At 37.4% G+C, this 15755-nt stretch overlaps 2 protein-coding genes and 2 long non-coding RNA genes across 10 annotated transcripts in view; 1 reads left to right on the top strand and 3 right to left on the bottom strand.

Annotated features, from left to right (window-relative positions):
* The window catches only part of LOC121957675 (collagen alpha-1(XIV) chain-like), a 211820-nt gene that overhangs the window by 159583 nt on the left and 36482 nt on the right, over positions 1-15755 (top strand). For all 3 annotated transcript variants that reach the window (XM_042506398.2, XM_088090334.1, XM_088090332.1), the window contains exon 38: positions 422-475. In XM_042506398.2, coding sequence (XP_042362332.2) covers positions 422-475 — 54 coding nt within the window. The remainder of the gene's footprint in view (positions 1-421; positions 476-15755) is intronic.
* On the bottom strand, positions 4556-6160 carry LOC148186728 (uncharacterized). Its single transcript, XR_015779466.1, has 2 exons — positions 5855-6160; positions 4556-5272 (listed from the first exon to the last, which is right to left on the bottom strand). It is a non-coding gene; the product is annotated as an uncharacterized LOC148186728 (long non-coding RNA).
* LOC121957679 (uncharacterized) lies at positions 7967-9523 on the bottom strand. The gene is made up of 3 exons (XR_015779465.1): positions 9062-9523; positions 8663-8768; positions 7967-8566 (listed from the first exon to the last, which is right to left on the bottom strand). It is a non-coding gene; the product is annotated as an uncharacterized LOC121957679 (long non-coding RNA).
* LOC148186727 (uncharacterized) lies at positions 9062-15749 on the bottom strand. 5 transcript variants are annotated; one of them, XM_088090337.1, is made up of 10 exons: positions 15056-15749; positions 14747-14857; positions 14300-14398; positions 14094-14192; positions 13675-13817; positions 13158-13270; positions 10787-12356; positions 10418-10501; positions 10243-10304; positions 9062-9235 (listed from the first exon to the last, which is right to left on the bottom strand). In XM_088090337.1, the coding sequence occupies exons 1-7, from the start codon at positions 15204-15206 to the stop codon at positions 12233-12235; spliced, it is 840 nt and encodes a 279-aa protein (XP_087946463.1). In that variant the 5' UTR covers positions 15207-15749; the 3' UTR covers positions 9062-9235; positions 10243-10304; positions 10418-10501; positions 10787-12232. The 5 variants fall into 5 exon arrangements, with proteins under 5 accessions (XP_087946463.1, XP_087946461.1, XP_087946462.1 ...); XM_088090335.1 differs by having other exon boundaries at positions 10243-10501; XM_088090336.1 differs by lacking the exon at positions 10243-10304.

The following is a 15755-nucleotide window of genomic DNA, read 5'->3' as shown; positions in this document are numbered from 1 at the left end:
CACTGAATCCCCTCCAAAGCAACAATTAAACACTGAAAACTAAAACAGCAGAAAGCAAAACATCAACTTCTGAACAGGATATCAAGAGGAGCAAGGAAGCCTCACGCAAAAAACAACATGTGAAATTCAGGCAATTAAAACAGAACGTGAAGAAGGCAGTCAGTCCGAGTGTCCACATGCTGAAACACACTGACGCCTGCAGCCACGCGGGTGGATGGAGACACCAAACATCAAAACATGCTTCATGTGCAGTTTGAGTTGCTTAAATTCATTCACTAGTGTTTTTTGTCACTTTTTTAATTTTGGCAGATTAAAACTGATAATTCTTGTATCTCAGCTGGTGCACACGCAGCGCTGAGACACCGTGAATCTGAACGTGTTAACGGTCTCTGATCATCTCTGCTGTTTGTGTTGGGAACAGGGAGGCCCGGGAATCAGAGGAGCCAGAGGGGATCGAGGAGAGCCAGGCCCAGTGGTGAGTGTTAAAACTGAGACCAAGTCATGACTGTCAGCTTTTACTCTATTTCATTTCTTTGTCGTGCCTGTTCTGAGAAAGGGTGACGTTGTGAACAGGAAGTGGACAGTACAGGAAGTTCACTCGGATCTGTCTTTTATCTGGTTTCAGATAAAGTTATTGCCACCAAACTGTTTTTCACTCAGGGTGCTCCGGTCGGGTTTTTGTGCCCACCACTGATCACTGAAAGCATTAACGGCCAATACAAACCACTGACCTGTTTGAAGCTTTCTGTTTATCGTGTAGCTTATATTCACTTCACAACATTTTATGTTATGTGTGACATTTAGCAGAGGAGGGAGTGTCGTGAAGTGACAGAGAACGCGAGCGACATATTCAGCTCTTTCTGCGATTCAACTTAAACCACAGCAGCCTCCGCTTGGTTTGAAGAGCTTAGAGCTTTACAACTCGTCGAAAGATTTCTGTGGAGTAAAATAAATAACATTTTAGAATAAATGCTTAATGGGCACAACAAACCACGTTAGATTTTTTTTTCCTGAGGAAAAGAGTTTTAATTTTGTCAGAATTTTTTTTTTTGTTCTGTGTCAAATGTTCATGTCAGTTTTTAATCGTGTGTAAGTCAACCTCATCTTGTTTTATTTGTTTTTGTTTTTTTCCGGAGGCTGGTCAGTCGGAGCACCCTGACTTTACAGTTTGGACTTGTTGCTTCTCTTCTCCCTCTCATAAACCTCAGAAAGTTTCTGTGTTGTGATTATGATTGTTATTTTTGTTTTTTTTCATCAGCTGAAATACACACACATACCATCATTTTCATCGTTCTTACAGAAGCCCTTTCAAATCTGCTCTCGCCCAAAATAAGAGCAGACTAGCATCTAGTTTTACTTTTTTGATTTTTTTTATTCAGGTAAGTTTCGCTGAGTGTGTTGTTTGGTAAATGAAATATGCATTTAAAAAAAAAACATTTGTTTTTCATTGTTTGCCAATATGTTTACAAGTAACACTGCCTGATGCTGTGAGTGCTTGCAGCACAGCTGTAGGCACACACACACACACACACACACACACACACACACACACACACACACACACACACACACACACACACACACACACACACAGAGGATCTGTCCACTCACATATGCATAAAAGTAAAAGGACAACAGTGAATTTGGTCATAAATCTAATTCTGCCACATTTTCTTTATTAAATGATTTGCAGTGGTTGTAAGAATGAAAACAAGAATTACATCAAAACTGAAAACCAAAACTAATCACAAAACAACAACCTGAAAAAATAAAATAAAACACAGTATTTCCTAAAAAACAAAACAAAAACACAAACTGATCCAACACTACAGAAAAAGGCAACATTTCTAATAAGAAAACACAGTATATAAAAAACAATCATATCAAGAGCACATTTCAGATTAAACAATTACAACAAAAACATGATGCAGAAAACAGAGCCTCATTTCAGAAAACACAAGACACCAGAAAGAAAAAAATCACACCAAAAATCACAAAAAACAGCAGAAAAACAGCAACAATTCAAAAATAAGAAAACTGAAAAACACACCAGAAACATAAAACAGAATTTCCCTACCACCCCTTACCCCCAACACAGAAGCATTTCAGAAAACACAAGACACCAGAAAGAAAAAGAAATCACAAAAAACAGCAGAAAAACAGCAACAATTCAAAAAATAAGAAATTAAAATAAAAAAAAAACACCAGAAACATAAAACACAATACCCCTACCACCCCGCCTCCAAAAAAACAACAAACAGAAAACACAGAAGCATTTCAGAAAACACAACAAACCAAATAGAAATATATGTCAATTTAAAAGCTAGTATTTCAAATTAAACACAAAAAAGGAAACACAGATAAACCAAACAGATGATGTAATTACACGTCATTTCACTTTGACTGGCCAGAAAAGGTAGGTACCCGCTTTCTTTTCTCCTGCAGTTTTTTCCCTTCACTACACATCCTATAAACACAGAGAGAGCCAAAAGCATAATACACAAACGCAGTATTTCATAAAACAAATCAACACATTCAAAGACACATTCCTGAAAATACAACAACGAAAACACAAAAACTGAGAGGATTATTTCAAAAAGCAGAAAAGGTAGGTACCTGCTGTCTGTCTTGTTGCACTTTTCTATTTCTCTATCCTGTAAACACACACACAAACACACAAAAATACAGCTTTTGGCTCACTTCTGAAATAGCTGAAGACTTCAAGTACTTTGTGAAACACTCAACACGGTGCAGCACCTTTTTAACATTGTTGTCATCAGATTTTTGCATCTTTTCTTTGGCAAACATTCTCTCTCTTAATCTGCCTACTTCTCACCTGAAGTGTTTTCAGAGACATATTTTAGTGCACTGTTTGACCGTAATATGAGACTTTGTGATCAGAAAGTTGGTGTAATACTGTTTCCTTGATTGTGAGAAACGACAGCTGAAAAACCTCTGATCAAACAGCACAACCATGAGCTGCTGATCAAATATAAATATTGTTACTGAGCTGCCTCTTTCTCACCTCGGATGTTTTCAGAAACGTATTTTAACTAACTGTTTGACTATGATACAAGATTTTGGTAGCAGCAGCCACCGTGTTATTTTCGGATGCGACAAAACTAACTTGCATTACCACCAGTGGGGACGTTGTTGGTCCGATATGACGCAGTGCACTCTGGTCGTTAGCAGTTAGTCTGGTAGTAGCAAATGCCACAGCCCTTTTTCTCTTCTCTTTTTCTGGTCAGAACCCATTTCAAAGTTTTTGTGTTTTTATACTGCATAGACAGCATATTTTTGTGTAAAGACCATCTTTCTGGCAGTGAAATACCTCTTTAACTGCACATGACCCTCTGTGGGGTCATGACCCCTGATGTGACAACAACACATCCGAAGTTTGTGAAAGTCTCATAATGCAAAGATAGAATTAAGATGTCTTGTTTACTGTACTTTTAGTTATTATTGTAACTATTTGTTTGTTTTTAACGACATCTATTGCACGTCTGTCCGTCCTGGAAGAGGGATCCCTCCTCAGTGGCTCTTCCTGAGGTTTCTACCATTTTTTCCCATTTCAGGGGTGTTTTGGGGGACTTTTCGATGTGAGGGTCTAAGGACAGAAGGATGCCATATGCTGTACAGCCCTCTGAGGCAAACTGTGCTTAGTGATGATGGCCTTTATTCATAAAATTGACTTGACTTGACTAGGGCAGGGTGATATGGCTTTACAAATTGTGGCCTTTTATGGCTATATTGTGATGCACCATATATCAAAATATTTTTAAACGCGCTTCAAACTAATGTTAACTACTAAAATAAAAAATATATTGTATGAATGGCAGTTAAGTGAAGTTAAATAAAGTACAATAAAGTTAAAGCTGCTAATATCAAATAATACAGTTAAATACATTACTGTTAGAAAAGCATTTAATAAATGATAGTGTAAAGTGGTCAAAATGAAAACTCTGCAAAGAGCCAAACCAACATTAGATGTAAAGTCTCAAACTGTGAGAAAGTTCGCAGATAAATTAATTTGCTCAGCGTGGGATCATTTTTCTGATAACTATCAATGATTTCTTATCTGCTGTTTGTGACTTCATGAGCAGGAACAACATTTCCTGTGTCATGAACGCGATAAAACTTCTCTCAAGTCACTGTGACGGTTGTAACTAAGCTATAGGAAAACTTTATGAAGTATCTTATACACAAAAGTCTTTATTTAAAGTTAAGTTGTTTGCTGCTAGAGGTGGGCTGATATGGGGCAATTTTTGGCCCAAATGTCCCTATTTTCATCTGCAGTATAAAATGACATGTATAGAGTTGTTATTGCTGCTTTTAGATAATATCAAACAATCTGTTACATCAACAAATTCCCAAATAATATTAGTGTCAAATGACTAATGGTTTGAATAATATTGAAATGTATCACCCAGCTGTAGTTACAATATTAACTTTCCATTTCAATTGTTTTTTTGTTGTTTTTCTGCAAAACAGACATCCTATGTGTATGACATACTGTATACTAAATTTACCATAACCACAAATAGCCATGGAGGAATTTTTCAGCTCACATTTATAATTCTTTATTTTAATATTGATGCAATGACACAACAACACTAAACAGGACGCCCAGGACACACTGAATTATGAAAAACATTACATTAACAGCACATTAACAATGAGCCCATGCTTTCTAATAAAAAGGTATATACAGTGAACTGTACAGTGAAGTGTACAGTCAGTGGTTACACAGTTTAGTAGTTTTTGAGATGCTATATGAACAGCAGCAGCTTCAGGTGAGCAGTGCGACAGAAAGAGAGTGAGCAGAGCACCGGCTTCCTCAGATCATCAGTGTGATTGAAATGTAGCATTTAGTTTATGCTGCTGTGAGAAACATACGTCACGTGAATCTTGAACTGCTTCATCCAGCTAACAGACATTTTTAATGCAGAAAGGTCGACAAGACTGTAGGAGGGTTGCCTTTAGCCTTTAGGCGAAACAGGCGATTCCAAAATGAGAGGAAAAGAGGATCAAAAGTCAGCCATTTCTAGGTCTGTATAAGTGATACTTATGTTGTCTCCACTTCCTCAGATCTTCCATGCACGAACGTAGCTGAAGCTGTGACCCGCTGTAGCTTTTGTTCAGGTTGTCATATCGGGTCTGTAGCTCGTCTCAGCAGTCAGGTTGATGATTCTGGTTTGCGCCTGGTTCAGACTGATATTGAGCTGGTCTCTTTCTGTCATCACAGTTTTTTTGTCCAGGGTGGCTAAAATATCTGGTGGGAGCAGAAACAAAAGAAAAAGCTAATTAAGGACTTTAAGTCATGCAGATGATGAAGTGAGGGCAGTGTTAAATTACTCGCTGCGTTTCATTGTTCGTTTTTATTGTTTCATGTTTCAAATTGTTTGAATAACTTTTCAAAAAAAACAAGAATATGCAACTTCGTACTGCATTATCAGGAATTTTTTTGTTTTTGCATGTTTTATTGCCAGAAGTGTATGAAGTATGAAACCCCCTTCTGCTTTGATATGCTTTGATTGTTTAATTAAAACTGTTAAATTTACATTTTTAATTTGCTGCTGGTAACAAAAATTAACAAACTAACCAGGAAAGAGTGACTTTATGTCATTAACACTTGTTTCTGAGATTTCTGTTCTCAGTGAGATTTCCAATTTCCAACAAAATCCCTCCAACTCTGTTTTTGTTGCTTCTCTTTTTGCTCTCTCCCCACATGTGCACCATTCAAAGTTTGCTGGGGCACCCAAACACCACTCAGACTGGCAAACAGTATGTCAAGGTTGGGGAATTACGAGAGCACAAAATAAAGTTAGACATGTCCTTAAAATGAAATCCTCACAGCGTGTGTAGATCCCAGCCAATATCAGAAGATGCAGCACTCCCAGAATCACAGCAGTAGCTCCGAAATGTCTTCTTTTGGCAGCTGAAAGAACATTTGGAGTTAGTGGTCCCACAGAGACAAAGTACAGGAAAACATGTGAAGCACGTTTGAAGTGACCGTTTGAAATTATAGATCATTCATTTGGGGAAACTAAATTACATTAACATCTCAGTTAACTGGGAATGATTATGTTGTATTCACTTCAAAAAAAAGAGTTAAATGATTAAACAGTTTTTCCTTGTGCAGTATTTAGGTATTATTTTGTACTCACTGGCTTCATGGCACCGATGATCAGTACAACTTTGTTTCAGAAGGTCTTCGTCCTCGTAGAGCTGAACTTTGCTCCTATTTTTTGCTCTGTTCATTTTGTCTACTCTGCTAAATCTCACATTCAAACTCAATTGTGGCGTTTGAATGTCTTTTGACATCTCGGGAGGTGAGAGAACTTGAAACTAAGTGATGAAACTGTTTACTGTTTGTTTCTCTGTCAGTTCGGCAGCTTTTACATGTATCAAGGAAGTATTAGCAGCAGACAAACCACAACCACAGATGTACACTTTTATTACAGTGGGGGGGGGGGTGTCATTTTGCCGTTTGTCCATCTTACAATTATTTTGCTAAATTTCAACTCTTAATAATATTCCGATGGAATAATTAAGATATTAACATTGATATCACTGTATTAAAAATCCAATTACAGGGTACATTTACCACCTTTTATGTGGATGTCCAATCTGAACAGAAAGTTAATGTTGTCTGTTGAAGCATGAAATTCATCTATGAATGTTGTATTGATTAAGAAAGCTGAATCTTCATCACATTATGTTAAGAGCTTAAAATGATAGTGTTTAATGACAGCAGAACATGATAATACCACGCAGTAACGTAAAATTAGGTTATGTACTTCTGTAACAATGAATAACTTAAAAAATGTCTTTTGGTTAGACACGGGACACAAACCAAGAGTTCCTGGGTCTAAGTCCTGTATTTGTTTGGCCTGTCCACCACCGACGTACATTTTCTACATAGACTACATCCCTCTTTATGCTGCATCACCTGATTTCCTCCTTTTCACCCAACATATAATATGTCATGTTTTGTATTTGTTTTTTATTTTTATTGTTTATTTGATTGACACGATGTGAATTCACAGTAAATCTTCAGCTTGTCACAAACAACTGATGTTTCACTTGTAGAAATTAGAACTATGGCTACGTTTTTACTTATTGCACAAACATCAACAATGAGCACATGCTAGCCAATAAAAATGACCTCAACATGTAAGTCCAAAATCATGCTGAAGTTCAACATTTAATGCTGTTTGTGTCAGCTGCTTTGACGCAGTGAGTGCGTCAGCTTCATTTAACTCTTGTTTAAACTTGGTGAGGAGATATAGTTGAGATCATCAGAAAATGAGACCAACAAGGTTCAAGGGGATAAACAAACACATTTATTACTGTGTGTGTGTGTGTGTGTGTGTGTGTGTGTGTGTGTGTGTGTGTGTGTGTGTGTGTGTGTTGGGGAGGCATGCATGTTATCCAACTTAGAAATGAATATTATAACTATAGTTTTGAAAATCCTATTAATCAGAAATTTCACCACTTTTAGTGTGAAAAAGCAATAAATTCCTTAGTGCATGCTTTAACAACCTTTCTTGTGCTTACGTAGTTGTACATGTACCAAGATGCATTGCTTGTGAGCTTCTGATGGTAATAGCTACTAGCCCACTACTCTACAGATATTACTTTGTTGGCCAAAACATAGTGTAGCTGAGATTTATATGTTGCACTTTTATTCTGCACATAATGACCTTTATTTTTTTTTTCCGGTTGTCCATGTCAGCATGTTACTGCTGCATTCCTGCCATTTTTATTTTTCACAAAAAAGCCCAACTTAAATTACCTCAGAGCATGTCATGAAATGGAAAGACACCAAAACCATTTAGTGTGGTGTTGGGTGGCAAAAATACTTAGTTACTTCCTGTGCCGTGTCATTAACCTGATAAAACTGCTCTCAAACATCTGAAATGATATAAATGCAATAGAAATGAATCCCACTTTATAGAGCATGTTATACAGGAAAATGTTTAATAAAGATAAATTGGTTGTACTCAGAGGAAGGCAACGTCAGTAAATTCAAATAATTGGCCATTTTGGCCCAAATGTCCCCATTTGCAGTATATAATGTCATAACATTTTGAGATGTTATTGGTGCTTTCAGATGATATTTAACACTGCATGAAAGGAATAAATGAGAGAAGCATAAAGCTGCATCACATTTCAATATGTCCAAGATATTATCAGTATTGAGTGCCAACGTTTGAATAGTTTTGATTCATCACCCAGCTTTACTTGTTATTCTCTGGCCATTAATATCAGTTTATGTCTGTCAAAACCAACATTATTCTGAATTTACAATGACACACAATTAATCCTGGAGGAACTTTTAAACTTGTATTAAAGTTTGTTTTTCTGATATTAAGTTATTTGCAAGCGCACTGACTACTTATATATGTTGCAGTTAGAAGAGTACGTAAGTTTATCAACAGACAGGTTTTACTTTATCACTGCAGAAAGGTTAACAAAAATGGCAGCTCAGCAAACGTATACGTCCGTCTAAAATGGGGAGAGGTGGGTGAAGGCCCCAAACAAGTCGCCTGAGTAGGAGACTCTAAATCGGGAATAAAAAGAAAAAGTAAAGAAAAAAGTAAAGTTAGTGTCAGATTTGCAACACTCAATGAGCTGTTTGCTCTACAATCATTCTTACCTGCTCTCCATACTCTCCACCATACGCTTCAGGTGATTTCGGTCGTCTTCTAACTGTCTGTAAATCTTTCTCAGGTTGTTGTATCTGGTCTGTAGCTCTTCTTTTTCTTTTGTGAGATTGAAGGAAATTCAGCTTTAAGTTTGCCCATATTAACATGAAAAACGTAAATACAAACTTTTCCTATGGTTACTTTAAATTTTTTTTATTTTTATCCACATCTCTGGACGTTTTTTTCCCTACAATATCAGATGCAATTCTGAAGCACGTTATTCATATTTCCTTATATTCATATGAGGTGTACGTCATGATGTTTCAGATTTAGGTATTACTGCTTTCGTGGGACAAAAAGTCATAACAATTAATAACTAAAAGTAAGATCTGTTTAACAACCACTCTCACCTGCCATCTTACCCTCCAGCCTATATTTTTCATCCTCCAGCTGACTGTAGCTTTTGTTCAGGTTGTCATATCTGGTCTGTAGCTCGTTGATGCTGGTTTGCGCCCGGCTCAGACTCATATTGAGCTGGTCTCTTTCTGTCACCACATTTTGTTTTTCCAATGTGATTAAAATGTCTGGTGGGAGCAGAAACAAAACAACAAAAAAGCTTAGAGCATTTAGATGTAAAGTAATAGCAGTGTTCAGAATTTAAACCTATTTTTTTGGGGAGGGGGGGTTGTACCCATTTTTCATCATCCTGCCTGGTGAACTTTGGTTCACGCACAGTTAAATGTTTGGCATTGCTGGTCGAAAACCTGCAATGCCATTATATTTGCGCCCTTCGGTTAAACTTGAACATAAATGAATAAGGTAGGAGGTAAAGCTTAAAAACATGCCAAGAATTACCCCCAAAAAGTAAAACAACAAGTGACATACCTTGCAAATCATCAGTATATTTGCCCATTAGTCCAACCATATAGTCTCCGGCACACAACCCACCAAGTGAGGAAAAAAACTTCTGTGCATAGTAAAGCACATCATCCAACAAAAAGTTCACACGCTGAAAATCAATGCAGCTGAACGTTTCGGTTTCTGTTGGCATTGGAAGGAAATTTTAGCAAAGGTACCACCAGTCTGCGTTTGCTCTGTGCAGGCTTTTATCTGGAGGGTCCCTGGCGGCCATATCGTCTTGAAGGGCAGACTCAGCATCTCTCCACATTTCTTCTTCTTTCATATGCTGGTCTGATTAAATAGAGCTGAATATCCCGGCCAGCCGAAGCACTATAAAATGTACACCTGTCCATAACATGCTATTTCCGCTGTAGGAAACTTAGCTGGTTTGCATTGCAGTTGAAGAGGAAAAGGAAGTTCTGGACCCTGATTAAGATCCACATCCAAAGGCCTCTTTAGCCTCATTAACAGTCATTTCTGACACGTGTTTTAAGGCATCTACTTGCTGGAAAGTGATTTATTTAAATGGTTTCGGGCATTATTCTATTATTGCTTCCTAGAGTAATTTATTTATTTTTTTACAAAATTTTTGAACAAATTGGCAAAGAGTGACTTTGTGCAAGAAACAAACACAGTTCATAGATGTCTACTCTCGATGAGATGTGAAAGAAGCAATTTCTAACAAAAATACCTCCAGCTTTGTTTTTGCAGTCTCTGCCTGTGCGTTTCCACCTGTGCACCATCTACAATTTGCTGGGGAACCGAGACATCACACAGACTGGCTAAGAGCTTTACAAAGTCAGTAGATTACCAAACTGTCAGAGGACAAAACACAGCCTGTTACTGAATAAAAATGAAATCCTCACAGCGCATGTAGATCCCAGCCAATATCAAAAGATACAGCACTCCCAGAATCACTGCAGTAGCTCCAAAAGGTCTTCTTTTGACAGCTGAAAGAATAATTTAAGTAAGTTTATCTACAGAAATGGTATACTGTTGAATATAAACGCAAAAATAATGTTTATGTGTCTTTTTAAAATTCTGGATCTTCCTTCAGTTGTGCAAATCTGTTCATTTAGAACTATGAAAATTTAACTCAGATGGAACGAAAATGCACTTTAACATGCAAAAGCTGTTAAGTACATGAATTGAATGAATGAAACATGAATTGCTCAGGCTTTAACCAAACATGCAAAACCATCTTGTACAATATTTGGTTTTTATTTTATACTTACTGACTTTATGGGACAGACGATCGGTAGGACCCTGTTTCAGAAGGTCTTTATCCTCGCACATCTCCACCTGGCTCTCCTCTTTTTCTGATCCGTTCTTTTTGTCTCCTCTGTTAAATCTCACATTAAAACTGAAATCTGGTGAAGAATGAATGAGTGCAGACATCCTGCGAGGTGAAACAACTTAAAACAAAGTGATAGTAATAATTACAGAGTTCAGCAGCTTTTAAATGTATCAAGGAAGTAGTAGCAGCAACACAAACCACAACCAGATATACACATCTAGTTTGACTGAGTGTGTGTGTGGGGGGGGGATTCCTATTAAAGGGAAAACGTAACTTTTATGTAGATGGTTAATATTGTCCGTTGAAGAAAAAAATTAATCTCCACTTTGAGCACTTACTCTTTGTTATTTTATTCTTTATCAGTGCAACTACTGATGGTGTGACTGAGGGGGAAAAACTTTGAATTTTAGAATATTTCTTTTTAAAAAACATTGAATAAGAGTTTTTTCTATGAGATATCCAAATTTGGGTTATATGTATTATTTTGGATGTGCATTACGGTGTGCATACGAGTGCATTATTAACTAGTTTTCTGAAATGTTGTAACTAAACCTAAAATGCAGAAGCCATTTCTCTTGTGGCTCTTTTTGGCAGTTACATCTTCAGGTGCATTACCACCACCTTCTGGACTGGAGCTGTACTGACCCTGATTTGCTTGTAGTTTAGGAAAACAAAGACTGAATGCAGTCAGGGGTCAGGTGTTAACAAACAGGTATTAAACTGCACCTGGATTTAATCCAGATTTACGGCGTCTAATCTGAAGCTCTGCGCTAAAATTAGAGAGCTGTTTGAAGAAACAGCCTTCTATTTCTACATTTGCCAACGGTGCAGTTAATCACACATTAATCACACATCAAGTGCTCTGCTGCTCTGTCTCCTTCAGACAGAGTGCCCAGAGAGTGTGATGCTCTGGATAACCAAACCAACAGCGCTCCGAATTCACAAACAGTCCAGTTTGTGCCAGAGTGTGCTCCAGCACTCAGAGTGTTTCTGAACGCACCCTTAATGTTGGGTTTAGCCCCTGAAGCTGGGTGCATGGAGGAAAGCAAAGGAGAGACTTTAACTCGCAGAATACAAAAATATTCATTAACCATGTGAACCAAAGTAAAGACAACTTGCATTGACATCTTTATATTAACTGATTAACTTTATATTAACTAATAATCCTGTAGAAATGTAGAGTAAGAGCACATGTTGCCTCCTTATCTGGATGACCTCTAACCACATTTTTCACTGTGAAGGGCAGAGGAACAATATTTATGTGATTCAGGTTATTTATCATGCAACACAGAATAAACAGTTTAACAAATGTAAAATGAAAATTGGTCTAATTTGGCTAAGCTGTTCCCAACACCACCCATACTCATCAAAGAAGACGAAACATCTATTTCTCACAGATCCAGCTCTTATCTATAAAATAGTCACTTTGTGTCCACTGTCCTTGTTGGTTGCAGCACGTTGCCGCCTGCCTGTAGTTGTCATCCTGTGGCAGTCCTGGTGCCCAGAACCTGTGAAGCGTAAAAAAGAGTCAAGTTTCACGGCTGAAACTTGTGAATATAATCATTCAAGATCAACTATTAAAATTAATTTCAAGTATTATTTTGTCTGATATTCAATAAATTAATTTTAGTAACAGTTTATTTAGTTTTGTAAGTTGATGACATCTGTAAAGGCTACCAATGAACGAACAAGTCCTTGGTCAGTATTTCTATTTCTCTGTTATTTCTGATTTCTGCTTTCAAACTCATAAAACTTAACAGTAACTTTTTTTGTTCCATTCATGGAAGCAGACAATTCAAATCAAACCACAGGTTATTTGGTACATTACATTGCATGATCGAAAAAAGGGGCAGGAAGAAGAAAATCTTATTTTACCAGCTCCTTTCAATAAAATAAATCAACAAATAAAAGTAGATAGTCTGTCCATCAGTTGCTTAGCAGTCAATACTACTTAGAAAAAAATCTAATTATTATGTCCTTATACATTTCTGTAACTGAGAGATATTGATACCAACCTTTAAATCATTCTCTGAAGTATTCCACAGTTTGACATCACATACTGAAATACACATTTGCCTTAAAGTAGTTTGGTAGTTTGTGCGTACTGATGTTTAGAATAAAATTTTCTTCTATGATCCTCGTCCTCCGAACTCAAAACAAAATATTTGTGTACCTTTTCTGCTCATAGTTTAATTTTTCCCCTGAACACAACTAACAAAGTAAATGTCATGTAGATCTTTAAGTTTCAGTGATCCTTGTTGAACTTGGTTGAATTGTGACAGGAACAAAAAAACAATCAGATGTCTCACGTTTGTGCCTGCGGTGATCCGTCCACCCACTCCCATATATATTCTCTGTCTGTCAGTATTTCCCATAGTCCAATCCAGGAGTCTCCGCGCACATTCAGCTCAATGACAAACTTCTAGTCGTTGAGAAGAGACAAAAATCAGCCACAATAAACAGACGGGGATCCACTGTTGTACACCACACACTGAGGACTGAACACAACAGCATGGTAAATGCATGTACAAAACATTTCATTTTATCAGAAAGCATTTTAAAAAGAAAAGTAAACATGTTGTAGGTTTTTTTCCAAGCAATGAAAATAGTCTTTATTAATGTGTGAACGTAGAAATACATTCTTTACCCCTGAGATTTTCATCTATGAAGAGGTCTTTCTATTAATCAGAAGGTTTCTTTGGTAATTATTATTTCTGTCATTGTTTGTTACAGAAACATGGCTGGGTGAAGATCAGACCATCTGCTTCTGCTAATTCATTTTTCTCTCATTTTTATTCAAGACTTCAATTTTCATGGCACACTCACCTGTTCCTCTTTGCTGTTTATAACCACCAGATCTGCTCCTCTCTGCTGACACTCTTCTCTGCTTCCCTCCCAACTTTTCTGCTCATCAGATTTAAAGTAACAGCTGCATCCAAACCTTCTCCATCCATCAGGACACCATTTGCCTTCATGCCAAACAAGTGTTTCAAAGATAGATTTAATGTCATTCAGTGTCAAAGTGATAAAACTTTAGTTGGTTAAAGCTCTGTCATGCCCTCCGTGTTTCCCTTTTAGTTTTTTCACTCTATTAACACCTTAATTTTCTCTCAGCCTAACAAAAATGTTACAATTGCAAAAATATTCAACAGCATGAAACAGTTGAAATTAAAAATAAGACAGTCACATTATATGAGGTCAGTTTGTATAATGCAGGAGTTTGCTGTTAGTTTATAGACTCTCACCTTCAGTTTTGTCCCTCAGCTGCTTCACTTCATCCTGTAACTGACTCTGATTTCTACTCAGCGCTTCATAACTGCTCTGTAACTGACTGCAGTCGACTGCTATGTTTTGAGAGAAACAGCAATAGATGAAAGTGGGACAATATGAAAATATTTGTGCTCACTAAGTAGTGTGAAGTTATATTGTGTGTTTAGTGGTGTTTTCAAACCGTTCTTTCTTGACATCAGTTCTTGGAGTTGGCTGTAGTTGTTGCTCAGTTGGTCGTACCTGGTCTGCAGCTCGTCTTTTTCCCAAGTGACTGAAATATCTAGTGAGAAGTGCAACAAATTACAAACACAATACATATATGTGTGTGTGTGTGTGTGTGTGTGTGTGTGTGTGTGTGTGTGTGTGTGTGTGTGTGTGTGTGTGCGCGTGTATGAAATGTATAGAATTATAGCTTTCAAGTGTTCACAAAGTGATGTTATCTTTCCCTTACTTTCCTTTTAAGAGTATTCTCTTGACTACTGAGGACACCACGAATCACAAAAGTCATGTGTGCTGATAAAACACACGGACATTTTCCTGTTTTATTGAAAGACTTTCAACCAAGACATTCTAGAAACAGAGAGGGACCTAAAATATGAAAGCTTGGATTAAAAACTTCAGTCCTCACAGCGAGTGTAGAGTCCAGCGAATATCAGAAGATACATCACTCCCAGAGTCACTGTAGCAGCACTGAAACACCTTCTCTTCACAGCTACAGGGTTGTTGTGAGTGTGTGGATCTACAGAGGCAAAATATACAGAGAGCATGCTTTATTATTCTTGTTAGAGGTTTAAATTGGCCTTTTTGAACTTTAGACTTTTAGTTAAGCTGTTGTCACTCTATCCGTTTTGAATTATCACTCATTATCTAGTTGACATCGAGCCGCACAAAAACTGGCAGTACCGTCCTGTTTATAGCTTTATTATTTCAGACTTACTGGCTTCGTGTGACCTGAGATCAGCCTGGTGCTCTTCATCCTCTGAGATCTCCACCTGCTCCTCTTCCTCCTCTTCTCTGTTCTCTTGGACTTTTCTGGTGTATCTGACATTCAGGCTCAGATCTGGAGCAGCAGGAGAATCAGCAGACATGTTGAGAGACTGAACTGAACCTTTTCTGCTTTAACTGTTTGTCTTTGAGCTGAGCAGTCGTCAACACAGGAAGTGACATCAGGACAGCCCGCTGACACACATGCACACGTGAACACGTTTATTAATGGTAGATGAAAAGTCCCACTTTAATTAAACTTGACTGAAATGAAAGTATTCAGTTTTTCAGTCATTGTAATCATGAAAACCGTCAGATAAATTGTTTGGAAATATGTTTTAGGTTGAAAAGTAAAGCAGTTTTTTTCCTTGACTCTGACATAGAGGCCATATAAGGTTTGGTCCATATCTGCATGCACACACGTCTCTGGCACAGGAAATGTGATGCCAGTGGACAGTTATTTTTGTAGTGTGTGGGTAAAGGAAGTAAAATGACAAGTTTTATATGCGAGGTCAATCCTTCAATCCTTCAGTAAAACAAGACAAAAGAGATGATAGAAAGCCGTCCTTACTGACACACAGCCAGTGTCTGTGATAATTACCTGAAGTTCAGCTGGACAGGATGAAGAATCAGCTCTGCCACAAAAACAACTA

The sequence above is a fragment of the Plectropomus leopardus genome, chromosome 17 (genome assembly GCF_026936395.1).
Source record: "Plectropomus leopardus strain MGB_pleo_1.0 chromosome 17, ASM2693639v1, whole genome shotgun sequence".
NCBI lineage: Eukaryota > Metazoa > Chordata > Actinopteri > Perciformes > Serranidae > Plectropomus > Plectropomus leopardus.
The sequence above is the reverse complement of the archived record's forward strand: the minus strand, read 5'-3'. Positions and strand labels throughout refer to the sequence as shown.